The sequence below is a fragment of the Hippopotamus amphibius genome, chromosome 1, assembly GCF_030028045.1.
Source record: "Hippopotamus amphibius kiboko isolate mHipAmp2 chromosome 1, mHipAmp2.hap2, whole genome shotgun sequence".
NCBI lineage: Eukaryota > Metazoa > Chordata > Mammalia > Artiodactyla > Hippopotamidae > Hippopotamus > Hippopotamus amphibius.
In genome coordinates, this window is record NC_080186.1 from 19,623,668 (window position 1) to 19,648,725 (window position 25,058).

Genomic DNA, 25,058 nt, shown 5'->3' on the forward strand with positions numbered 1-25,058 from the left:
TATATTCTAATTTTTATTGCTATTGTAACTATTTCCCCCCATCTCCATTTCTAGGTATTTATTTCCAGAGTGGAGAAAAACTATTGTTTTTTGTATATGTAACAATCGTCCTGAAATTGAACCATGCATTGGTCATAAATTTATTCAGTAGCGAGGAACTGGAAGATGAGAGGTAGCCATCTAGGACTGGTGCAGCTGCTCAGCAATGCCAACAGGGATGCAAGCTCTGCTCCACTCACCTCAGCACATTGACTTTGTCCTCATGCTTGTTACTTCATGGCACAAGATGGCTGCCTCAACTCCAGGCCTCACGTATGTGATCGAAGCAGGAAGAAGGGGGAAGCAGGGAGTGGCAACTCCCTTACCAGGAAAGCAAAAGATTTCTCAGAATAATTAGACTGTGTGTTACTAGCCAGAACTATAACATCTGACCACCTGTAACAGCAAGTCGGTCTGGGGAAGCAAATGTTTAGCTAGAAATTTTACCACAAATTCACTGAAAAAATCAGGGTTTGGTTGGTTACAAAGAGAATTGATATTGGACAGGCAATTACCAGGTCTACAAGCTATTCCTGCATTCTTAGAATAAACCCTGCGGGCTCATAGTGAATTACTCTTTTAAATACCTTGCCAGATTCTATTTGACAATGTTTTTTGATGTGTTTTTTGTTTAAGGCTATTGCAATACTCAGGATTAAAGACCTGAACTGAGGTAGTGGAAATGGGAAAAGAAACACATTTAATATATTTTCAGAGGTAGCATCAAGGCCCTATGATCAGACCTGATTAACTGCACACAGATTAAATGCTACAAGAAACAAAATAAGAGCAGAAATAGAAAGTAATACATACATTTTAAAAGGGAATAATTACCAGTGCTGCTAAATGTTCATTAAACACAAAAGCTGAAATATTTATGAACTCTTCTGTAAATTTCAGATTTTTCTTAATTTGGAATGTCCCAATTAGGTACTTAGCATTTTTATCATCATATAGAAAAAAATTATGCCAATCTTTCACTCTTGACTTTCATTAAAACTATTATTGTTGTAAGAGCAGTGTGGTCTTAAATTTTTAAGTTTTTATCTTTCAGATACATACAATATTTATAGATTAAATTATATATTTAGTATTTGCTTCAAAATAACATGGGAATTACAGAGGGAAAAGTGGATTGAAACAAAGATTGGCATAAGTTGACAATTACTGAAGATGGGCATTGGGTATATGGGACTCACTGTATTATTCTGTCTTCTGTTGAATACATTTGGAATTTCCTATAATAGAAAAATTTTAAATGTTTGTGAAACAGAAGCATGTATGTGTCATTTTGTGTATATCTAAATGCATAAATACAAATATTTGTTTTAAATGTTTAGTAGGGATTCTACTCCACAAGATATTTACTTTTTTAAAAGGGAACTGTACATGGTCAGTACTCATGGCAGGACAGTTCTGCTACGTCCTGAACTTGGTCCTAGGCAGCCCTTGGTAGAGCCTGTACCCTTCAGTAGCCACTGCCACCTTCCTCATCACTGTCCTTAGCTTCAGAGTCTACAACCCCAAACGGTTCCTGAGTCCAACTCTAGATTTTGTCAAATACATAAAAACATTCAAAGTAACAATGACTGCATTTATGTATGTTGCCAGCATTCTTAAACCCAAAATGCTTCAAAAATTCAACAGGCATACACATTTAAAATACATAGAAAAATAATAGAATTTATACAAAGTAGATTGTTACAAAACAAGTACATTACAAGAAATACATTTTATATCCAAGCACAAAAATGTGGAAATATACATGGAAGTATAAGTTTTAAGAAAAAACATTTATTTTTAAATGCTGAGTGGGAAGGCATAGACCAAGTTCTGGTTTACGGGTATAACTCTGAAGAGAACTTCAATTTGCTAGCAGAAATTTTCACTCCATTCTCAAGCTTTTAACAGTTCCTGAAGGGATTAAACAGCTGTTCCTCTCTCCAAATTCTGTTTAATTTCAGCTGTGTATTTCCCATAGAATCTTTCTGCCTTCTTGTTGAATTTGGCATTCCTTTCATTAATGTAGTCAATATCTGCATCATCATTATAGGGACGTCTCCGGCTATATTTGTCTCGTTTTTCAATTCTGGGAGAAGAAAATAATTTATAAAATTCAAAACTGCCTTCTTTTTTGATCTTAATAACACATGGCCAAATAGAACAGAACCAGTACACTTAAGACTAGCACTTTGGTGGGGAGGAAAATAGCCCAGGTTTCATCAAGATGAAGCTGAAACTGCCAATTAACAGCACAACCCTGGGAATGAACCATGAAATTTAGTAAATACCAACTCGTCTTTAGAATGCTTCTAAAAGAGCAATGATACACTGTTAGGAACTGGACACATGAAGTATCATGTAACAGAAAATGATTACAACAGTAATTATATTAATAACCACAGCTAATATGAACAGAGTACACTATATATATAGTAGACACCAGGCTTAATACTTAAGTGTATCAGCTCCTACAATCTAAATTCATTTTGCTCTGCCTGATCAGTATCAGGAAACACACTCCCATCATATTAAGAAACACAAATATACAAAGGTAAATTTACCAGAACACTGCTACTTCTTCAAATCAAAGAGTGGAATGGTTGTTAAAGTAAAAAAAAGAATAATTTCTTAAAGAAGAATAATTTTCTTTACAATTTTCAATTATAACAACTCAATTCCATCAATATTCTGCATCTTCATTCCAAATCACAGGGACTCAACCCATCCTTACTGTCTGTCCCCAAAACCACTAGAGATGCTAGGTCAGAAATTAACAAGTATAATATCTGTCTTTTTAATTCATTCTAAGCACGTTATGTCCATTTCGTCATTAAACATTTAAAATTGCAGGCTGCTGCACGGAGTACTCACTGTTTTTCCAGGTCTACGACCATCCTATCAACCTCCTCTGTGGAAGGCACATGTGTCCCATGAAGAAGACTGTTGGATGTTGGGAAAAACTCTTCTCCACTGAAAAGAAGGCAACAGGGACTTAGAGTAACACTGCAAGTGCTCCACGTTTTCTAACTAAACTACCACTCATGATGAGAGAGAAAATACACACATATCTTTACTATGGGATCCTACCTTACCTTTAAAAAAAAATGCAGAATTGGAAGGGACAGAAGTAAGAAATCACCTACTCCAACACCTTCATTCTACAGATGAAAGAGCCCAGATCCAGAAGTTAAAGGACTTGTTTCTAGGCTCAAGTTATTTCTCTTTCCACTACAGCAGGCCAGCAAACTCCAGCATGTTTCTATAAACAGTTTTACTGGGACACAACCAACCCATTTGTCTATGTCTCCTCTATGGCTACTTTCACATCACAAGGGCATAATGGAGTAGCCATGACAGAGACCACATAGCCCACAAAGCCTAAAATAGTTACTAGCTGGTCCTTTACAGCAGAATTTCACCCATCCTGGCACTAAAGCATTCTGTGTCCCAAAATATCTGAGTAGTTATGATAATCTGGGTGTTAAACTCTCAATATCCAGTCATACTATGCCCAGCTAGAAAGATAACCAGGTGGTTAGCTCAACTGCTGTGGATGAACAATAAACAGTGTCATCAAGACCATAAATTATTCTTTTTTTTTTTTTTTTGGGGGGGGTACACCAGGTTCAATCATCTGTTTTTATACACATATCCCCGTATTCCCTCCCTTCCAAGACCATAAATTATTCTTAAACAGCTGTTGGGGCTTCCCTGGTGGCACAGTGGTTAAGAATCTGCCTGCCGGGACTTCCTAGGTGGCGCAGTGGTTAAGAATCTGCCTGCCAATGCAGGAGACACGGGTTCAAGCCCTGCCCCAGGAAGATACCATATGCCACGGAGCAGCTAAGCCTGTGCACCACAACTATTGAGCCTGTGCTCTAGAGCCCGTGAGCCACAACTATTGAGCCCATGTGCCACAACTACTGAAGCCCATGCGCCTAGAGCCTGTGCTCTGCAACAAGAGAGGACACCACAATGAGGAGTCCACGCACCACAATGAAGAGTAGCCCCCACTCGCCACAACTAGAGAATGCCCATGTGCAGCAATGAAGACCCAACACAGCCAATCAAAAAGAAAAAAATCCAATCAATAAATAAATAAATTTATTAAAAAAAAAAGAATCTGCTTGCCAATGCAGGGGACATGGGTTCAATCCCTGCTCCAGGAAGATCCCACATGCCGCAGAGCAACTAAGCCTGTGCACCACAACTACTGAGCCTGCACTCTAGAGCCCGAGAGCCACAACTATTGAGCCCACACATCTAGAGCCCGTGCTCTGTAACAAGAGAAGCCACCGCAATAAGAAGCCCGCGCACTGCAACGAAGAGTAGCCCGGGCTCTCAGCAACTACAGAGAGCCCGCATGCAGCAATGAAGACCCAGTGCAGCCAATAAAAACAAAACAAAAAAACAGCTGTTGATAACCCATACCTAAGCACTGAAGTGTGTCTGTATTTATGGATGTACGTTTACATACATGCACAAGTACATCAATATCACCTCAGGATGAAAAAAGGACTGGCATTAGCCCTGTCAACTTACTGCTTTTCTCTCAGTCTCTCATATGTTTCCATGTCCGGTTTGATCTGCTTGGTCAGCCGATGATACTGGCGAAGCTGGGCAGCAGCATAATCTAAAAATAAAATGAAAATTGGAAAGGATGTATTTCCTTATTTGGTCATAACTATTCAGAGAAAAATCAAAATTATTAGCAACATATGCACTAATCTAAGCATAGCCTCTATCCTGAAGATGCAGATAATACAAGCTTTAATTTTAGCACAATGAATAAAGGAATCCAGCTGACTCAAGCACAGCCTTTTCTACTTCTGCCCTATGAGATACATTTGTATTTTTCTTGGAAGTAAGCCTCTTGGAGAATATTCCATGAGGGGGAATATCCTTTCTTAAAACCAGAAATACTGAAGGCAATGCTTATCTAACAGGCCCATTCAATAAAGATCAGTTTTACCTGAAAATCCCAGGTCAGGGTTTTTCCTCCTCTTCTTCCTCTCCCATCTTTCTGCATCCTCTGCACTGATCTCTAGCAACTTCACCTTCTCATAGTCTTCCCCTCTTGCTGCACATTCCTAAAAAGAAAGGAAAAAAAGCTAATGCCTGCCCTTGTGTCTCAAGCAATTACTTGATCTATTTTAAATGAAGATTAAATAAAGGTATCAAGCAATACATTAAAAATAATGATTAACATTTGAAGGAAATTTGGTAATTTGCTGTGGTATATAAGAAGTGAGTACATCAATCTAAAAAATAATACTTATTCAACATTTATCAGGTGTCAGACCCTCTTTTAAATGTTTTACACGCATTGACTCATTTAATTCATAATTAACTCAAATAATTCTTATAGTCCTCATTTTACAGATAAGACATAGGTACAGAGACGTTAAATTACTCGCCCAAAGTGCTGCAGCTGGTAAAAAGCATCTTCTACTGTCTCAATACAATAGAATGATTGAATAAACCACTTATGAAGATAGCAGAGTAGTTCCTAACCTTTTTCTTCTCTTCTTCTTGTAGTTCCCATTCCAAACGAGCTTTTTTGGCTTCCCAATTTGCAGGTAACTTAAGTCTTTTATCTTCCTCAACAACTTCCTGGTGATTTAATTTACGAGCTTCATTCTAAAACATAAACACAAGAAGGCTGCCAGCTGAAACATGAAAATAAATCCAAACAAGTTTTCCCCTCTTTGAGGAAGGTCAAGTAAGACACCATTAACAAGGGGACTCCATTTTACCCTAAAAGTAAGAAAACCATCAAAGGATTTTAGGAAAGGAAAGGGCCTAATTAAGTCTACATTTGTATACAGTCAAGAAATGTGTTGAACTGCACTGCTTTGCTGTTCCAGAGGGCTGGGGGTTCATGTCTCACACTATGAGAAAGATATTCTACTTTCAATTCTCTTTTAATCCTAATTCAAAGAAGCCTCAATTTGGGGCTGGGGACTTTAATACCTATCATAATATCTCTAACCTTTCCCAAGTCCCCCCTCCTCTTTAGATATTTTAGCAGTTTACATTATGGCAAATGAAAGGCATTTTCCATTTAAATTACTGTATGTGGAGTCTGTTTTAAAATAAATTTAACTGCATGAAACAATACCATCTCACGGACAACTTAAGTTACATGTTTCTTGGGTCACAGGCTGGTGGCAGTTAGTCCAGGAAGACATGTCTCTTAATATCCAACCCCATGTTCTTTATACAGTCCCTCCAAATAAAAACGTAAGTGTGTTTAATTCTTTACTACATTTTTCTGGGTAAAGAGATACACTTCTCTCAACAACCATCCCTCACATACTCTTGGCTCTGGCAATGCTCTCCAGCTGAAGACACCAAGAACGCGTGTAGTCAAACACAGCTGTGCGTGTTACACTGAAGGAAACAGCAAACCACAGGGAACAGGAGGCATTTCAGTGAGAGGATGTTAGGAGGCTCTACTTACAGGCTCTGAGTTTGTATCAGGTGACTGGAGGGAAAGGTTCAAGGAAGCATGGCTGCGCTCTGGATTAGGCACTGAGAGAAAGCCAGGGCATTCTATGATTGGGTTTCCAGCTTTTATACAGGAGGCAGGATTAATGGACTGAGGCTAGCGCTGTATTTGTGGCTGGTGTTAGCAGAAGAGGGTGCTGTGTGGTCATTTCCGTGGTCTGAACAGTTTTGTTTCTGTGACAATGCGATAGTCAGAGTGAGGTTGGGAGTTTTGTGAAACCACACCCAAGCTATCAGCCAAGCCCCTCTGAGTTGAAACAGTCAAGAGCTACGTTTGTGTTTCTCAGCTCCAACTGCAGACAGTTGTTTGCTGGACACTTATCCTTGATATGAATTCTCTGCCTTCTGCTTGGATATTTCTTCTTCAAACTTCTTTATTTTTCTGATAAAACCTTACTCATCTTTCAAGCAGTAGTTTAGGTGTCACCTCTTATACGAAGCACTCCCTGGGGGCCTCCACACCATCAACCTCTCCTTCTCTGCACTCCCAAGGCACTTTGTTCCTAATTCAAGCATGGCATTTATCATAATATAATTTCTAGCTAGAAAGTTGTCTCCTCTACTTAAGAGCAGAGGACTTATCTTATTCATCTGGTCCCCCACCTACTAGCTAAATCACTGACCGCCATAGACTTTCCGAGACTTGCTGATTATTTCCGAATGAAGAGGCAACCAGCTCTCTTACTGGACAAGTTTCTTCCAGTCTCTAGTTCCACATGTTTCCCCAGGTAAAATGAAAAGTTTACTAAAAGTATACAGCACGGAGGCGGTTAGTAATTGAGACCCCCAAACTAGTCCAACTAAGTTCAAACAGATGGGGGTGAAAGAAGGGTTGGAGAAAGCATGTCCCTTTCCAAAAGTGACTTCAATGTGCTGCCGGGTTGAGAACCACCGGGACAGAACTCTAACCCCGCTCTGCGGGTCTGACGCACGCGCTGGTGCGGCTTCCTCGTCCCTCCACAAACGCGCACGGGCCTGGCCAGTGACAGGTCTCAGCGGGCCTCCGGGGCGACTCACCCGCTTCAGGTGCAGCTCCCGGAATTTGCGCAATCTCTGTTCGCGCTTCTGGGCGGCCAGCTCCTCGGCCCCCGCAGGAGGCTGCTGCTCCTCTGCGCCGTCCACCGGCACCTGCGGCGGAGGACAGGCTGGAGTTGGGGCCGGTTCGGCTTCTCCCCGGACCGCCCAGGTGATTCCCCACGGGTTCCCACAGCCCAGGCCGGGCCCTCACCGCCGACCCAGGCCCCACAGAATCTGCGCCTTCCTGGCCCGCACACAAGTACCTTCTCCACCTCTCGCCCTTGCCGTCCCTCAGAGCCGTCCCCAATTAAAACCCCAGGGTAGAGCCAGCGGCACTTACCGTCTCAGCCAGACTCGCAGCCGCCATCACAACCTTTCCCCGCCCACTTCCGGCAACAACAGCGAGCCCTTCCGCCAACCCCGGGACTGCCGCGTCAATACAGATTAACCTACTATAAGCCCCACCCCTTCCTGGCAACCTCGGGAGTTTAGGACCAATCCCTGGCCCTTTTGGCAGTGAGACGTTTTCAATTGGACAGGGCCTTGCGCAGCCGCAAAAGGCCGCAGAGGCTGGGGTCGGAAGGGTGGAGACGGGGAGAGATGGGCCGGGAGGGTTTCAGTAGAGAGTGGCTGGGCGGGAATGGCCAAGCTGGGATCCTCATGGAAAGTCACCTCAGGTGTGTGTGCTGAGCCCTTGAGCGAAAAGTGGTTTCCTTTTAGCACTTAGCCTGTGCCAGCTCTTCCGAGGCAGGTGTCCCCTGCCTACGTTGTCTTGCGTAGACCCTTAGTACTGTCCTATGGCACCATTTTCGTTCTCTTCAATATATATATTTTTCTCGTCTGTTCATTTTCCTTTTCCACCAACGACGTTGGTGGAAAAAAAGTTACGACGTTCCGACGTAAACTGCAGGAGAGCAGGGCCCGTTCCATCTTGTTCGTTCTTCCGTGCTCAGCAGGGAAACTGCGCCAGAATTAATAATAGTGCAAGTTATTAATATACTTCAACAAGGTGCTGGATACAACAGGAATACATGAAAATAATTTTTTTCTTCACTAAAACCATTAGTTAGGTGTGGAAATGAAAAAGTAGTCCCCCAAATGAAAAGCTACCTGGATATAAGATTTAAACAATAACATGAAGAAAAAATACGAAATAATTTTAAGTACAAAAAAATTTCAGTAAGTGATGAAGGATTTTCTGGTGGGAAGACAATAGGAAAATGTAATATCACAAAAGAGTATCTCGAATGAGTATATAAATATAATGTTATTCCATCAGAATCCTGGTGGATTGTTTTTGGTTTTTTGGAACTGGAAAATGAGCAAAATCTAAAAGTTCAATGACACTATAGATGAGCCTGTTAAGAAACATGAACTCATATATTGCTGGTATGTTACATACCAGGGTTCTTGGACTCTTTAGTCAATAGAAATCCATAAGAGGCCAGGTGAGGAATTCAAGCAAGGCCTTATTGGGACTCTTGCTGCAGCAGGAGGGAGCAAAAACAAGAAACAGGTGCCCTTGCTAGCTCCCTGGGGTGGGGGCGGGGGGGGGGCGGGGGGGGCGGGGCACAAGCTGGTCCCTTAAATCCTTAAATGCAGTGACGGTAGGGACCGATCCATGAGTTGGGCAGGAGGGGTGGTTTAGATGGTCTGCCCACCTGCTTAGTGGTGCTGTGTGCAGGAATCATGCTACAGTACCCTGCTTTTGCTCCTGACATCTCAGAAGTGGCAGTTGGGTTTTTGGTCTTTTTGTATCTTATGGTTCATAATTTGCCCCAACTGTTCATGTACCTAGTTATTTTTAGTCCCTCATTGTTTTTTTGTGGCCCCGGGTCCCAGCCTGTCTCAGTAGAGCTGAAAATTGGTACAACCCTTAGGAAGGGCAATTTGGCAATATAAAAATTACAATTGCACAGGTAGAAAATATGTACAAGGCTGTTCATTTCAGTTTTTTGTAAAAGCAAAAAATTGGAAACAACTCAAATGTCTGTTAATAGAAGACTGGTTAAATACATTATGGTACATTCAGGGGAAGCTGTAAAAAGAAATGGGGCGGGGAATTCCCTGGCAGTCCAGTGGTTAGGTCACTGTGCTTCCAATGCAGGGGGCACAGGTTCAATCCCTGGTTGGGTATCTAAGATCCCACAAGCCATGCAGCGAGGCCAAAATTTAAAAGAAAAATTGTTTTTAATTTAAAAAAAAAAGGATGGGGCAGCTCTCTGTACACTAGCTTGGAAAAATCTCCGAGTATACTAAGTGAAAAATGCAGGGTACAGCACTGTGTGTATAGTGATAGTATGCTACCTTTAGGGGGCAATGGGCAGGGTTAGGGTTACTAAGAACATATTTTTCCTTTGCAAGAAGCTAATATAAGTGATAATCTGTTTGTGGGGGTTACTATGTATATACATACATATATAACACTTTGAACCATATTAATGTATTTCCAATTCCAAAATTAAAAATTAATTTTTATAGAAACAGCCAAGAGTATTTTGGAGGAAAAAAATAACTGAGAAGGAACTTGTATTACTAGGAATTAAAACTTAATAAAAGGCTTCAGTAAAAGCACTTGCACAGAAAATGACGCGTAAGTCACATGGAACAGAATAAGGTCATGGGTTCATTCCCCATACGGGCCACCAAAAGAAAAGGAATAGAATAGAAAGTTCACAAGTGGATTTAGTGGGAAAGTGATGCTTTCTAGACTAGAAGAGAATAAATGGTCAGGATAGCTATTCCATAACTGAATTATGGGTTGGCTGCATTTCTTTAGTCACAGCTTCTGTCTGAAGACCTCCTCCTATCCTATCCTTCCTTCCTCTCTTTAGGATTAGGGGTAGCAATGGCTCCCCCTTGTTGCTAGCCCTGGAATGCTTCACTCTTCTTGGTTTCTCTTCCATCTACAACTTTGTAAACAGTCCCTTTATTAAACTCTCCTTAATTACTTGGTTTGAATAGGTAGGACTCTTGACAGATAAAATATTTTTACAAACCACGTAAATCTGGTAAGTGATCTTACTGAAAATAGCTGGCACTCCTGTACTCCTAAAGAATAAAAATGCAAAAAAGAAAAAACAGACAAATTTGATCTGCCATGCTAAGAAAAGACTGAATTATCTTTCTAGTCCTCTTAGTCATGTGTGACTGGCATTTGATTCATCAAACTATTATGGGAACACAATATTGTAAAGCAACTATACGCCAATAAAATTTTTTTTAAAAAAGAATAAAAATGCTTGCGAGACTGCTCTATGTCATCCATAATATAGAAAAAATAAAAGCCTATAACTGCTGGATTTGCTGCTTTGATAGTTAAGAAACCTGTCTCATTTAAATTAACCACACTAGGGGCTTCCTAGGTGGCGCAGTGGTTAAGAATCTGCCTGCCAATGCAGGGGACATGGGTTCGATCCCTGCTCCAGGAAGATCCCACATGCTGCGGAGCAACTAAGCCTGTGAGCCACAACTACTGAGCCTGTGCTCTAGAGCCCGTGAGCCACAACTATTGAGTCCATGTGCTGCACCTACTGAAGCCCACGCACCTAGAGCCCGTGCTCTGCAATAAGAGAAGCCACGGCAGTGAGGAGCCCGCGCACCACAATGAAGAGTAGCCCCCACTCAGAGCAATCAAAGAAAGCCCGCGCACAGCAAAAAAAGACCCAACACAGCCAATGAAATATATTAATTTTAAAAAAGTTTAGAAAAATAAATAAGTTAACCGCACTAAACAAGCAATTCCATGCTGATTTAATTACATTTATGTAGGCACCTCAAAGAAGACAAGATGAAAAGCTATAACGGGAAACTGATCCTTAAGGGGGTGAAGGTAAGGGCTTCCCTGAAGACATTTAAGGACATCTCAGGCAGGAGGAGGACATACCTAATCACAGCTGGTATGTTGGTCATTTGCCATGGGCCAGGCACTAATCACAAATATTATCTAATTTGTCCTCAAACTACTCTGTGACATGGGTATTGCCTTATTATTTATTTTTCATAGATGATGAACCAAAGAATGGACGAGTTAAATAGAGAATGATTATACAGTTCATTATTGAATGGACAGATATATGAAGAATGGTTTCCTATGCAGAATTTTTATAAGTCCAAATCTCAGAATAATCCAAGAAATGTTTCTGTATCTCGGAGATGCTTGAGGAAGAGATCCCAAAAACCCAGAGTCAATTTGTTCCTTTCTTCATTCAAACATTTCGGGGGGCGGGGACTCTGTTGTGAACAAGACAGAAATAGATCCTGTTCTCTTGGAGCTTCCGTTGTACTGGGCATTTTACTGCTACACAAAGATTAAAACAGGATGATGTGATGGTGACTATGGGCCTACTTTGGATTGGGTAATCAAAGATCCGAATTACTGTACAAAGTTGGGCACAATCTGTGCTCTGGATTGCTTTCTCACACTTTTGGTGGTGTTTTCTTCCTTTTATCCCTCTTTCTTTTACTTCCCATCGCCGTTCCAACACAGACACCCCAGCAGCCCAGCCTTTTCTCGGGTTTTGTCCCAGGCGTCTCCACTCAATGCGCCTGCGCACAAGCCTGGCCCAGTTGGACACATCCCAAGGCTGCATCGAGGGGGGATGGGTTCCCCCTCTCCCCCCTGAAGCAGAAAGGGGCGGGGCTTTGTCCCGAAACCTGTGGCTGCGGGCTGCTGGAGATGAGCCAGAGAGTCGGAAAAGTTGTTTGTTGTTGCCGGAAGTCAGGGGGGAAAGCGCTGCCGGATGATGGTGGCAAAGGCTCTGGCAGATGAGGTGGGTGGGGCTGGTCTTGCCCAGCGGTTGGGGGTGTTGGGGCATTTGCGGCTAGACGAAGAGGCGATGCCAGGGAGGGAGGGGCGCAGACACTGTGGGGCCTGGGTCGGCGGTGAGGGCCGAGCCCGGCCTGTCGGGACCCGCGGGGAATCACCTGGGTGGTCCGGGGAGAAGCCGAACCGGCCCCAACTCCAGCCTGTCCTCCGCCGCAGGTGCCGGTGGACGGCGCAGAGGAGCAGCAGCCTCCTGCGGGGGCCGAGGAGCTGGCCGCCCAGAAGCGCGAACAGAGATTGCGCAAATCCTGGGAGCTGCACCTGAAGCGGGTGAGACGCCCCGGAGGCCCGCTGAGACCTGTCACTGGCCAGGCCCGTGCGCGTTTGTGGAGGGACGAGGAAGCCGCACCAGCGCGTGCGTCAGACCCGCAGAGCGGGGTTAGAGTTCTGTCCCGGTGGTTCTCAACCTGGCAGCACATTGAAGCCACTTTGAGAACTTTTAAAAACTAGACATGCTTAGGCCTGACTTCCAGAGTGTCTGATTTGATCAGTTTCTAAACCCAGACATTGGTATTTTTTTTTTAAGCAACCTCTCCGAGCACCCTCCTCTCAGCTCAAGTGATTGTCAAACCTTTCTTTTTATGGAGGGGGATACTGTGGACCAGAAATGGAAGGTACCTTGTCCGTTGTCACGATAGTTGTATTACTTCTTACAGATCATAGTAAATCCCACAACTTTCTTTGTAAATTGGCCATTTTACTGTCTTGATGGCAGTCTTTAGGCCTTTGATTTGAAAGGAATTGTATAAGGCAAAAAAGCTAATGTTTTTTTGCCCTCGTTTTAGGAATGTGCAGCAATAGGGGAAGACTGAGAAAGTGAAGTTACTAGAGATCAGTGCAGAAGATGCAGAAGGATGGGAGAGGAAGAAGAGGAGGAAAAACCCTGACCTGGGATTCTCAGGTAAAAATGGCTTTTACTTTATTGAATGAGCCTATGAATGGGCCATTTAACAAGTCTGATAATGCCCCAACATCTAAAATACCCTGAGTTCTTATTTTTTCAGATTATGCTGCTGCCCAATTACGCCAGTATCATAGGTTGACCAAGCAGATCAGACCTGACATGGAAACATATGAGAGACTGAGAGAAGAGCAGTAAGTCGATGTGATTTAAAAGCATACATTTTGTATGTTATTGGAAGGCCCTGAACTTAAAAGTGCTGATCCTGGAGGTTTGCTTCCTGGCCTTGGGTCCGGGTTCTGCCACAAACTTTGTCACACGATTTTTTCTGTTTCCTCATCTGTATACAGGGATTAACAACATTGCTCACCTCGTACGGTTATTATAAAGATTAAGTAAATTCATACAATGCACTTAATCAGCGCTTGGCACAAGGAAAGCACTGTATATGTATTGGCTATTATTTATTATCATGATTCTTACTGTTGCTGTTACCCTTTCCACAGGTAAGGGTCACAAGTAATACTTTATTTATTGGCTGCATTCGGTCTTCGTTGCTGCATGTGGGCTTTCTCTAGTTGCAGCAAGCAGGGGCTACTCTTTGTTGCGGTGCTCGGGCTTCTCATTGCAGTGGCTTCTCTTGTTACGAAGCATGGGCTCCAGGCTCTCGGGCTTCAGTAGTTGGGGCGCACGGGTTTAGTTGCTCCGAGGCATGTGGGATCTTCCTGGACCAAGGATCTAACCTGTGTCGCCTGCATTGGCAGGCAGATTCTTAACCACTGCACCATCAGGAAAGCTCCACAGTAATACTTTACTTTCATCGTGCACAGTAAACAATGCTAAACTGCACTTCTTACCTAATTATGTAAAACAGGTACTATACCAAAGATCAAGGCTATTTTAATAGTGATAGTGTAAGTAGAGTGGAGAGGGCTGTAAATTGTGCCCTCAGCATGTTACTCAAGCTCTCCCACTATATGAACTTGGTCAAGTCCATTAATCTGTGGTCTTCAGCTAACTCATTTGGGCTTTGGAGTAGTTTTTTTGTTTGGTTTTTGTTGTCTTTTTTTTTGGGCTTTGTGGCATGTGGAATCTTAATTTCCTGACCAGGGATTGAACCCTCGCCCCCTGCAGTAGAAGCACAGAGTCTTAACCACTGGACTGCCAGGGAAGTCCCACGAGTAGTTGTTTTTTTTTTTAATGTTTACCTATTTGGTTGCACCGAGTCTTTTTTTTTTTTAACTCTTTATTGGAATATATTTGCTTTACACTCTTGTACCCGTCTCTGAGGTACAACAAAGTGAATCAGCTGCATCTACACACATATCCCCATATCCCCTCCCTCCCGCGACTCCCCCCCACCCTCCCTCCTGGCCCTCCAAGGCATCACCCATGAACTTGATCTCCTTTTGTTATACAGCAACTTCCCACTAGCTATCTATTTTACAGCTGGTAGTGTAAATATGTCTATGCTACTCTCTCACCTCGTCCCAACTTCCCCTTTGCCCCTTACCCCAGCCCTGTGTCCTCAAGTCCATTCTCTACTTCTGTATCTCCACTCTTGCCTGTCACTGGTTTCATCAGTACCATTTCTTCAGATTCCATATATATGTGTTAGCATACAGTATTTGTTTTTCTCTTTCTGGCTTACTTCACTCTGTATGACAGACTCTAGGTCTATCCACCTCATGACATATAGTTCAATTTCATTCCTTTTTATGGCTGAGTAATATTCCATTGTATATATGTGTCATGTCTTCTTTATCCATTCATCTGTTGATGGGCATCTAGGTTGCTTCCATGTCCTGGCTATTGTAAATAGTGCTGCAATGAACATTATGCTACTTGTTTCTTTTTGGATCATGGTTTTCTCTGGGTATATGCCCAGTGGGATTACTGGGTCATATGGTAGTTCTATTTTTAGCTTTTTAAGGAACCTCCAGACTTTTCCATAGTGGCTGTACCAGTTTACAATCCCACCAACAGTGCAGGAGAGTTCCCTTTTTTCCACACCCTCTCCAACATTTATTGTCTCTACATTTTTTGATGATGGCCATTCTGACCGGTGTGAGGTGATACCTCATTGTGGCTTTGACCTGCATTTCTCTAATGATTAATGATATTGAGCATCTTTTCATGTGTTTGTTGGCCTTCTGTATGTCTTCTTTGGAGAAATGTCTATTTAGGTCTTCTGCCCATTTTTGGATTGGGTTATTTGCTTTTTTGGTATTAAGCTGTATGAGCTGCTTGTATATTTTGGAGATTAATCCTTTGTCTGTTGCTTCGTTGGCAAGTATTTTCTCCCATTCTGAGGGTTGTCTTCTTGTCTTGTTTATGGATTCTTTCACTGTGCAAAAGCTTTTAAGTTTCATTAGGTCCCATTTGTTTATTCTTGATTTTATTTCCATGATTCTAGGAGGTGGGTCAAAGAGGATCTTGCTTTGATGTATGTCATAGAGTGTTCTGCCTATGTTTTCCTCTAGGAGTTTTATAGTGTCTCGCCTTACATGTAGGTCTTTAATCCATTTTGAGTTTATTTTTATGTATGGTGTTAGGAAGTGTTCTAATTTCATTCTTTTACATGTAGCTGTCCAATTTTCCCAGCACCACTTATTGAAGAGGCTGTCTTTTTTCCATTGTATATTCTTGCTTCCTTTGTCAAAGATAAGCTGCCCATATGTGCTTGGGTTTATCTCTGAGTTCTCTATTCTGTTCCATTGATCTTCCTTTCTATTTTTGTGCCAGTACCATACTGTCTTGATCACTGCGGCCTTATAGTATAGTTTGAAGTCAGGAAGCCTAATTCCACCAACTCCATCTTCCCTTCTCAAGATTGCTTTGGCTATTTGGGGACTTTTGCGTTTCCATACAAATCGTAAGATTTCTTGTTCTAGTTCTGTGAAAAATGCCATTGGTAATTTGATAGGGATTGCATTGAATCTGTAAATTGCACGAGTCTTAGTTGCAGCTTGCCAGCTCCTTTGTTGTGGGGCTCCTTAGTTGTGGCATGCGGAACTCTTAATTGCAGCATGCATGTGGGATCTAGTTCCCTGGCCAAGGATCAAACCCAAGCCCACTGCATTGGGAGCGCTGAGTCTTAACCACTGCACCACCAGGGAAGTCCCCAGGAGTAGAGCGTTCTTAAATATCTTTTTTTTGGCCTGAATTCTATTTCTTTGAAATCAAATATGATCTCACAGTTTTCCAGTTTTGACCACCAAAGATCCTGTTCTGAAGGTACAGGATCTTTTTTCCTGTTACTCACCACTTCTCTCTTTTCAGTGGAGGAGTCCTTCCCGACATCCAACAGCCTTCTTCATGGGACACATGTGTCTTCCACAGAGGAAACTGATAGGATGGTAGTAGACCTGGAAAAGCAGTAAGTACTACAAATGCAGCCTAAAGTTTTAGTACTGATTTCATGCCTAATAACAAAATTAACTTTATGGTCTTGAAGTGTAGTAACTGGATTGAAATTAAGGAACATTTGAATTATTAGTTTGAAGAATGGTCCCATTCACCACCACTTTATATGTGTTTTGAATGGGGTAACTATTAGGCAGAATCTACAGAGTATGTATAAAAATTCTCTCAACATAATGTATCGCTGCTCTTATATTTCAACGTGAACCTGGGTAATTTCCCAAACTTCAGACCAGATCATCTGACGGTACTGTTAACTTATAAGATTAAATTCAAGCAGAATGCTCATTGAACATATATCCTTGTAGGATGCTTTTCTTTTCAATATTTTTATTTATTTATTGGCTGTGTTGGGTCTTCATTGCTGCACGTGGGCTTTCTCTAGTTGCGGTGAGCAGGGGCTCCACATTGCAGTGGCTTCTCTTGTTGCAGAGCACAGGCTCTAGGCATGCAGGCTTCAGTAGTTATGGCACATGGGCTCAATAGTTGTGGCTCATGGGCTTAGTTGCTGTGAGAAATGTGGGATCTTCCTGGACCAGTGATCGAACCTGTGTCCCCTGCATTGGCAGGTGGATTCTTAACCACTGCACCACCTAGGATGTCCCAAGGATGCTTTCCCAAAGATACTGCTTTCAGTCTTCACTATTAAGAACAAGAAAGAAAGCAGCTTTGAATTCTGTATATTTGTTTCCATTACAGAATTGAGAAACGAGACAAATATAGCTGGAGACGTCCTTATAGAGACGATGCAGATATTGACTACATTAATGAAAGAAATGCTAAATTCAACAAGAAGGCAGAAAGATTCTATGGGAAATATACAGCTGAAATTAAACAAAACTTGGAAAGAGGAACAGCTGTCTAATCTCCTGCAGGAATGTTTTGACTGTTTTGTACCAGTAAATCAGAACCCTTTCCTTTTATAACTTGTAAAGACGTGTTCTACAAATGTGTATTTTCGTACTTACATATTTATTATTCACTGGCTTTAGAAAAATCTGTCTTGTAGTTCTGTGTTTAAAGTGTGTGCTTAATGTGTGCACTCTGCTAGGCTTAAAATTCTTAGATACAAACACAAGTCATCATCATGCTGAAATCTGTCATATATTTGACTTGACCTGGAATTGAACTTGGGAGCTTCAGAGGTGAGATGCTAAATTGGTACTAATTCTTCTTGTAAGTTATGATAGGTAGTGAAAGGCAGGCAGTGGCTACTGGAAATTCACCCTAGCCTTCCCCCCCTGCCCCGCCCCCACCCCAAGCAGTCACAGTTAACAGGTGCTTGCCTGTCCCATGTTCTATTCCCATGGCCCAGGTACATTTATGGGACAACCATAGAGGGTGGGAGACTGATTTTAGCATTTTATAAATATGCCATCCTTCAAAAAGCAAATATCCCTTGGAAGAAAGTAAAACACTTGGTCAGAGTATTATTAAAATACATATAACACAATCTTTTTTTCCCTAACCTTGTTTCAACTGTAACTAGAAAATTAGGACATGATTTTAGTAGTAATTATGGGAAATAGAGAATAGAAAACCTGAAATCAGGAGTAAAAAGTGAAAGTGAAGTGAAAGTGAAGATTATTTGTGCCATGTTATGTGAATAAAAACATGACTAGGATTGAGATCAGTAAGCTGGGCACATATATTGATCAATGAATAGAAAGCTCTGATTTAGCTAATGATAGTCTTATAAGATGGTAATGTAAGTGCTATTAATAAAGGTATATTCAGCATACCGTGAATAGGGAAATTTTAACACTATAGCACATTCATACAGTTATAGAATGAGACAGATCTATACTAACATGAAAAGATGCTCTTACCTATATAAGGAGAGGTTTGTACAGACAGGCACTGAAAAAAATCCAGGACGTGCGTCATACTATTTACAGTGATTGTAGCTGGGGAATGGGAAGAGAGGTGGTAATTGTACTTATTTTTTAAAATGACACAAATACACACCCATGCTGCCCAGTGTTATCAAGAGTAATAATATGCTGTAGTTTTTTCTGTAGTATTTCCAAAGAAACATTTAATACTTTTCTACTAAGGGAAAAGGAGGGGAGGGAAAAATTAATAGGTTTTCATACACATCATACTGACTTGGGTTTAAAGGATATATAGGATTTCTCCAGAGAAGAAAAGCACTCCCAACAGCCAAACAAAAAAGCAGCTGTCCTGATGATCTGAAGACTACTCTGAAGGTGACTGGGTGGATGGTAGAAGCCACAAATTCAAACAGGTGACACTGTAATAAGCTCAGTATAGGAAAAGATCATTTTGAAGAGCTGAGGCAAGCATTGGATGCTGGAGTTCAGAAATTAATACTCTTCAGTTAGTAGATGGTAGTTAAAGGCAGAGTGGAGGAAATTGGCAAAAGGGCTTACAGAGGCAAACTCTCATTGGCTCTTATCCAATACAGTGTTCTATCATAGGAGTATTCTATCATCTGCACTGTCCAGTAAGTGGTTACTTAAAATTCAGTTCCTCAGTCATACTAGCCAATTTCTCAAGTGGTCAGTAGCCACATGTGGCTAGTGGCTATATTAATGAGAAGTGTGAGTAAAATACTGGACAGCACAGCTTCAGTTAATAAAATATCACATCCCGCTTGAGGATCTTCATCTTTTTAGTCAACTTCTACTTAAAAATTTAGGACTTAAGTCTACTCATCTGTTCATCTAATTTCTGGGTGTTTGTCTTTTCCCCAGCTTTTTCTTTTCATCATTGGTGGGTTTTTGTTTTTTTGGCTGTGTCGGGTCTTCGTTGTGGCACGCAGGATCTTTCACTGCGGTGCGGTCTTCTCTCTAGCTGCAGCACACAGCTTCAGAGTGAGTGGGCTGTGTAGTTTGTGGCACGAGGGATCTTAGTTCCCCAGCCAGGGGAAAGGCACATCCCCTGCATTGGAAGGCAGATTCTTAACCACTGGACCACCAGGAAATTCCCCTCCCAAGTTGTCTTACCTCTAATAGTTCCCTCATTCTATTCCCTAACTTGTTACCCCTGCCAAGGGAGATTTCATTGGAAGTCTATCTCATTATTTCCTAAACTTAAGAGTGTATTCAAAATTATGGCAAGATTCCAGGGAGTAGAAAAAAACATTCAAGCAATCAATAGTACCCACCCCATCACTAAAATAAAACTTCATCCATGTTTTTGGTCTACTAGGATTTTCATTATTCGCTTAAGTTCTAGAGAGACATGTTTTATTGCTAAGGCCTAGCACATAGGCACAATAAATTCATTAAGCTGTCATCTTATATTTAACCCAAACATTTGACCTATTAAGTCAAATATCACTTGGAGAGACCATCTAAAATATAGCTTAAATCTTCCTAGTTTTGGTATCTTAACAGGCAAAACTACAAAAGTCCATAATTAGCTAATGTTTAAACCAACTGCCCAGATCTTTCAGCTAAATGTAATATTCACTTTTAAATTTATGTGCTTATTAGTTAAGGTCCTTCCCAACTACAGTAACAAGCACTGACAAATTTCAAATCAATGAATACTTTTTAAAACATAATGAGAGGGCTTCCTAGGTGGCGCAGTGGTTGAGAATCTGCCTGCCAATGCAGGGGACACAGGTTCAATCCCTGCTCCAGGAAGATCCCACATGCCACGGAGCAACTAAGCCCATGCGCCACAACTACTGAGCCTGTGCTTTAGAGCCTGTGAGCCACAACTATTGAGCCCATCCATGTACTGCAACTACTAAAGCCCACACACCTAGAGCCCATGCTCCACAATAAGAGAAGCCACGGCAACGAGGAGCCCGTGCACAAGGAAGAGTAGCTCCCACTCACCACAACTGAAAAAAAAAAAAGAAAGCCTGCGTGCAGCAAAAAAGACCCAACACAGCCAATAAAATAATTAAAAAAAAAAAAAAGGAAAAAAGGTAACTTAAAACAACAATGAGAAAAAATGCAGCTAAACCTCTGACTTTACAGCTCAATGAGGAATTCCACTTCAACCTCTCTGGCTGAGTTTCCTGCCCTGAAGCTCAATTCTTCCAGGACAACACTATGCCAAGTATTCTTTAAGGCTTAGACCAAACTTCTCAAATTTTAATGAGTATCTACATCAACTGAGAATACTTTACAAATCAGATTCTAATTCAGTTCTGGGGTAGACTTGAGAGTCAGCATTTCTCAAAAACTCCCAGGTAAGATCACTGAGCCCTATATGCTGTCAGTACCTGGATTTGGATCTGCGATTAGCAAAGCTTTAAACAAGAGACACCACCTCATTCTTCATTAAGTAAAGACCCATTATGTAAAATATACACAAAGTGAGACTAAAATAATAAAAACAAATTTATTAACAAAATATATACAACATAAAGTTCACTGTCTTAAAAATTTCAATTCTACATAACCAATCCATATTATTCAAAACATTTACAAGTATATATACACGAATCCCACCTGTGCATAACCTCTGGTCCATTTGTGCTATCTCCTATCTGCAAGAGAAACCTAAAATGTTAATTATTAAATACCAAGTATTTACATTTTTTTGTTGTCACTTGTAATTGCAACAATTATCACTAAATGGTTTAAAGGAACGGAATAATGCTAGAAACACAAACTCGCAAAAAAAGTGCATTTCAGGCAACTTCAGCTATATTGGTTTTCTTTTTTAGACAGGTATCCACAGTCCATATGGACTTTTCTTCTTATCTATTTTTGGGGATCCTGAAGACGTCTCTTCAGCAGTAGCTTTCACTGATTTCTGAAGCACTGGCTTTGCTACAGAATTCTGTAAGAGAAAAATGCTTACGTCAGCTTCCCAAACACATACATTATACATAAAATACTGGCTTTCTACAAAATATATTAAATAATTCTATTTAAGACTAGAACTTAAAAAAGACACCAACCAAATGCAAAGCCATGAACCTCACTTGCAACTTGAGTCAATCGACCGAACAGTAAAGCCAAGACACTACTGGAGGAAATGAGACATATGCAAGACATACTGCAATAGTGAGATAATAAAATAGTTTTGAAATTTTATTAAGCCCTTAGCTGATTTTAAAATATTCTGATTACAAGATATTCTGAGACTTGTTTTTTTAAATATTTCAACAATTAAAAAGGATGATGGCAATAGTTAAAGGCGCAAAATATTGAAAGTGTGAATGTAGATATTAGAGTAGCAGTCCATTATATTGGTCACTTGTAACAACCACACAATTAAAAATTCTATGTATTTAGTTGCTTAGTAGGCCTCAAATTATCACCACAAAGACAAAAACAATGAGGCAACAAAAATAAAAACCCTCATAACAAAAATATGTTCTCAGTCCAGTTTCTGAGTGGTCAATGCTTAGATATACTTACATCAGGGCTAAAAGCTATGCTTTTTTGCTGGGAAGACTTCTCATTGGGTTTTGTTCCATCTTCTGTTAACTTATCCAAGAGCTAGACAGGTAAGAGAAAGTAAATTTTTAAAAAACCATACCCTGGTAGGTATAAAAAGCAGCCTAATTTCATTACACATGTACTTGTGAAGACACAAATCAAGCTGGATCTAACCAAACAGTTAACTCTTAAAATAAACATAGTACTCTGTTGAGTTTCCCCCATAACAAAATTGATTCAGTAATAGGCTTAAGACACTCTTCCCCATAAAGCAGTATTGTATCCCCCTAATGCAAATTCAACTTTCAAAGTCATACCAGAAAATTCCTGGTTTCAAAGAACCAAGGCATTTGCCTATCCAGTTGGGCACCTAATTGTCTGAAAAAGCAACTCAACATCTTATTTGTCCACCACTAGTACTTAGGTAAATCCACATCTGGGTCTGAATGATGAGGTAACCCACCTTTCCTATATTAACTGACTGTATCAATTCCTAACTACCTTAAACCTTTAAAGCTGTGAGTTTTATGTTGCACATTTCTGGAGAATTATAATAAACTTATCTGCAGGTGAAGCAGGCCTCTTCTTCTGTAATCTCTCAAAACATCTGGAATATATTGCATATATTATGAAAGGGACATCTATCTCAGATGCCCCACCATTACAAAGTACACTTTTGTTCAGTTTAAAAATTGTCTCTAGTATCTTATCCAAATAGTACCTGTCCCAAATTCTAGCATGCACAGGGATCTACCCACAAAAAACTAAGCTTTCAGCGTGTCAACATAAACTTCGTATCAGTAAAACCTCTGACGCTTTTGCCCATGTATCAATTACCAACAGATTTTCTTCATCAATGTCTGGAGACCACATTCATGATTTCTATAAGACAGAAATAGAGCAGATAAACTATACTGTATCTTGAATACAGAATTTGTGGGAACATAAAGCTGCAAATGAGAGCTACAGATAAATACTCTGTAAAAAGCTAGCTAGAAAAACTTGGTAACTACATATAGAAATCACCAAAGTACCACGCTACAATTATGAAAGTAATTAGTACTGTATCAATTGAAAATAAAGTTCATTGGTCTCCCATTTTCACGGGGGAGACCCTATCTAGTATTGTCAGATCCGTTGTTTTAAATTACATTTAGCTAGCCTTTCCAAGAACCAGTCTAGGGCAAATCAAATAAAAATGGCAAATCAAATAAAAAATCAGATCTCTCTGGTAGTAGTTTTCTGAAGATTTTGTTTGGATAAACCTAGAATACTTACCTCAGACTTTGCACCATTATCCAGTACAGCTGTTTCACGGTTTGCTTCTTTAGATACAGAAACAGTTCTGAGACTAGCTGGCAAGTCAAAGTTGGCTGTTCCTAATGCTTTTGCTGCATTGGCTTTTGCAATTTCTAACAGCTCCATTCGATCTACAAAAGAAACACAAAATATTCACTTATCCTGTAGTATTTCTCCCAGAAAACTTAAAATCATAAACTACATTTGTGCTTTTAAACTAGTAATATACAGATATTTAAATGTTTTCATGGGTAAGATATATTTCTACCGATGCAAAAAAAAATTCTCCACTTTTCCTGCTGACAAAAATAAGCATCCCTAAATAATCAACAATTAAAAATACAGGATGGGTAAACAACTAAATCTCTTAACGTTTTGAAGGCTCCACCCACAACTGCCCTCCACCAAGCCACTTAACACGCAAAGCGTCAATCCCAAGGGGAAAGACTGCCGTCCACTCTACAAGTGGGTGCCCACTGCAGGGTAGTTTTAGTATTAACCTACTAAGGTCCCTCCTCTTCCCCCTAACGCCTTTCTCGACGACCGACGGACCCACCTTTTGCACTCAAGCGAAAGGGGCTTGGGCTCCGCGACCTGGTCCGGGACCGCCCCCTCCAGCCTGTGCGCTCCTCCGGGTAGACAGTGCGGCCGAAGCCGTAGGAGCGGCGGCCGCGCGCGAAGGCGTAGGCCCTCCGGTAATACGAGCGGCCGCGGGAGCGGCTGCGGGAGCGACAGGACCTCCTGGAGGAGCCGTCGTGCCTCTGGCGGCAGCGGCGGCTGCGGGATCGCGAGCGGCTCCGCGAGTAGGAGCGCGAGTAGCGCCGGTACCTCCTCTGCTGGCGCCTCCGGGAGCGAGACCTCGAGCGGCTCCTCCGCCCGGGCGCGCTGCGGCTGCGGCTGCGGCTCCGGGACCACGACCGGCTCGAGACGCTGCAGCGGGACGGAGAGCTCCGGAGAGAGCGGCTCCCGGACGCCGAGGACAGCCGGCTGGACGGGCCCGACCGCGACGACGAGGGCGAGGCCTTGCGCGGCGAGCCCGGCCACAGGTCGTTCACGTAGCTGGACATCTCGGCCGGCAGCTTCCGCGCTTCCTTTTCTTCGACGACCCCTTCCCGAAAACTCAGGGCCTAAAAACGAACGAGAGAGAAAAAGAGACCAGTGAAATCCCGGAAGTGGGCCGCGCGGGCGGCCTCGGGCCGAGGAGGCAACGAGCCTGCGGAACCCCGGGCTGCGGCGCCGCCTGCCGCCGGCCTGCCCGCCCCGCCCCCGACTCCGTCCCCGTCCGCGCCCGGCGGCGCCCGCACGGCCCCCGCTACGCACGCCTTGAGGTTCCCGCCCGCGGGGCCACCCGTCACCAAAAAACCCACCACAGGCCGTCGACGCCTCACTGCAGCAGAGAAAGGCCCAGCGAACGCCTTCCTTTGGGAGCTAAGGAGCTGCTGCTGCCCAACAGCAAGCACACAACCTCCACCTCCGACGGCCAGACGCGAACTCAGCTGCGTGACCGCAAACGCGTCGAAAATACCAGAACCTGGCGCCCCGCGCATGCGCAGAGACGTTGCGCGGTGGGCGTGGCTCCCCTCTCGTCCAACCGCCGCTCTCTTCCTCTCTCCACTCCGAGCCCCACCCTCCGCCTCGCCCAATGGACTCCAGGATGCGCCTGCGCGCC

The 25,058-nt window shown here is 42.2% G+C and overlaps 2 protein-coding genes and 1 pseudogene across 7 annotated transcripts; 1 reads left to right on the forward strand and 2 right to left on the reverse strand.

Moving 5' to 3' along the window:
* Positions 1–1,702: 1,702 nt before the first annotated feature.
* Positions 1,703–7,977, reverse strand: SYF2 (SYF2 pre-mRNA splicing factor). Its single transcript, XM_057713075.1, has 7 exons — positions 7,910–7,977; positions 7,570–7,680; positions 5,557–5,682; positions 5,015–5,132; positions 4,585–4,675; positions 2,914–3,012; positions 1,703–2,128 (listed from the first exon to the last, which is right to left on the reverse strand). Exons 1-7 carry the CDS (start codon positions 7,934–7,936, stop codon positions 1,963–1,965), a joined length of 738 nt encoding a protein of 245 aa, XP_057569058.1. The 5' UTR covers positions 7,937–7,977; the 3' UTR covers positions 1,703–1,962.
* A 4,180-nt stretch (positions 7,978–12,157) lies between these two features.
* On the forward strand, positions 12,158–22,697 carry LOC130832086 (pre-mRNA-splicing factor SYF2-like; annotated as a pseudogene).
* On the reverse strand, positions 21,028–24,914 carry RSRP1 (arginine and serine rich protein 1). 6 transcript variants are annotated; one of them, XR_009048178.1, is made up of 6 exons: positions 24,757–24,914; positions 23,946–24,516; positions 23,369–23,520; positions 22,070–22,150; positions 21,607–21,674; positions 21,352–21,485 (listed from the first exon to the last, which is right to left on the reverse strand). XR_009048178.1 is itself a non-coding variant. In XM_057700621.1 (5 exons), the coding sequence occupies exons 2-5, from the start codon at positions 24,454–24,456 to the stop codon at positions 21,366–21,368; spliced, it is 864 nt and encodes a 287-aa protein (XP_057556604.1). In that variant the 5' UTR covers positions 24,457–24,516; positions 24,757–24,914; the 3' UTR covers positions 21,028–21,365. The 6 variants fall into 6 exon arrangements, 4 of the variants coding, with proteins under 4 accessions (XP_057556604.1, XP_057556624.1, XP_057556630.1 ...); XR_009048184.1 differs by lacking the exon at positions 21,607–21,674 and adding an exon at positions 22,928–22,972 and having other exon boundaries at positions 21,465–21,485; XM_057700621.1 differs by lacking the exon at positions 21,607–21,674 and having other exon boundaries at positions 21,028–21,485.
* Positions 24,915–25,058: the final 144 nt, after the last annotated feature.

Excerpts from the sequence above, each read along its gene's own strand:
- RSRP1 (XM_057700621.1), bottom strand. The coding sequence starts at position 24,456 with ATGTCCAGCTACGTGAACGACCTGTGGCCGGGCTCGCCGCGCAAGGCC. Across the intron at positions 22,151-23,368 it reads ATAATGGTGCAAAGTCTGAG|CTCTTGGATAAGTTAACAGA; the intron begins GTAAGTATTCTA and ends TTACCTGTCTAG. Across the intron at positions 21,486-22,069 it reads GCATAGCTTTTAGCCCTGAT|AATTCTGTAGCAAAGCCAGT; the intron begins GTAAGTATATCT and ends TTTCTCTTACAG.
- SYF2 (XM_057713075.1), bottom strand. The coding sequence starts at position 7,936 with ATGGCGGCTGCGAGTCTGGCTGAGACG. Across the intron at positions 3,013-4,584 it reads GAGAGACTGAGAGAAAAGCA|TGGAGAAGAGTTTTTCCCAA; the intron begins GTAAGTTGACAG and ends CCTTCTTTTCAG. Across the intron at positions 2,129-2,913 it reads GTCGTAGACCTGGAAAAACA|AATTGAAAAACGAGACAAAT; the intron begins GTGAGTACTCCG and ends TTCTTCTCCCAG.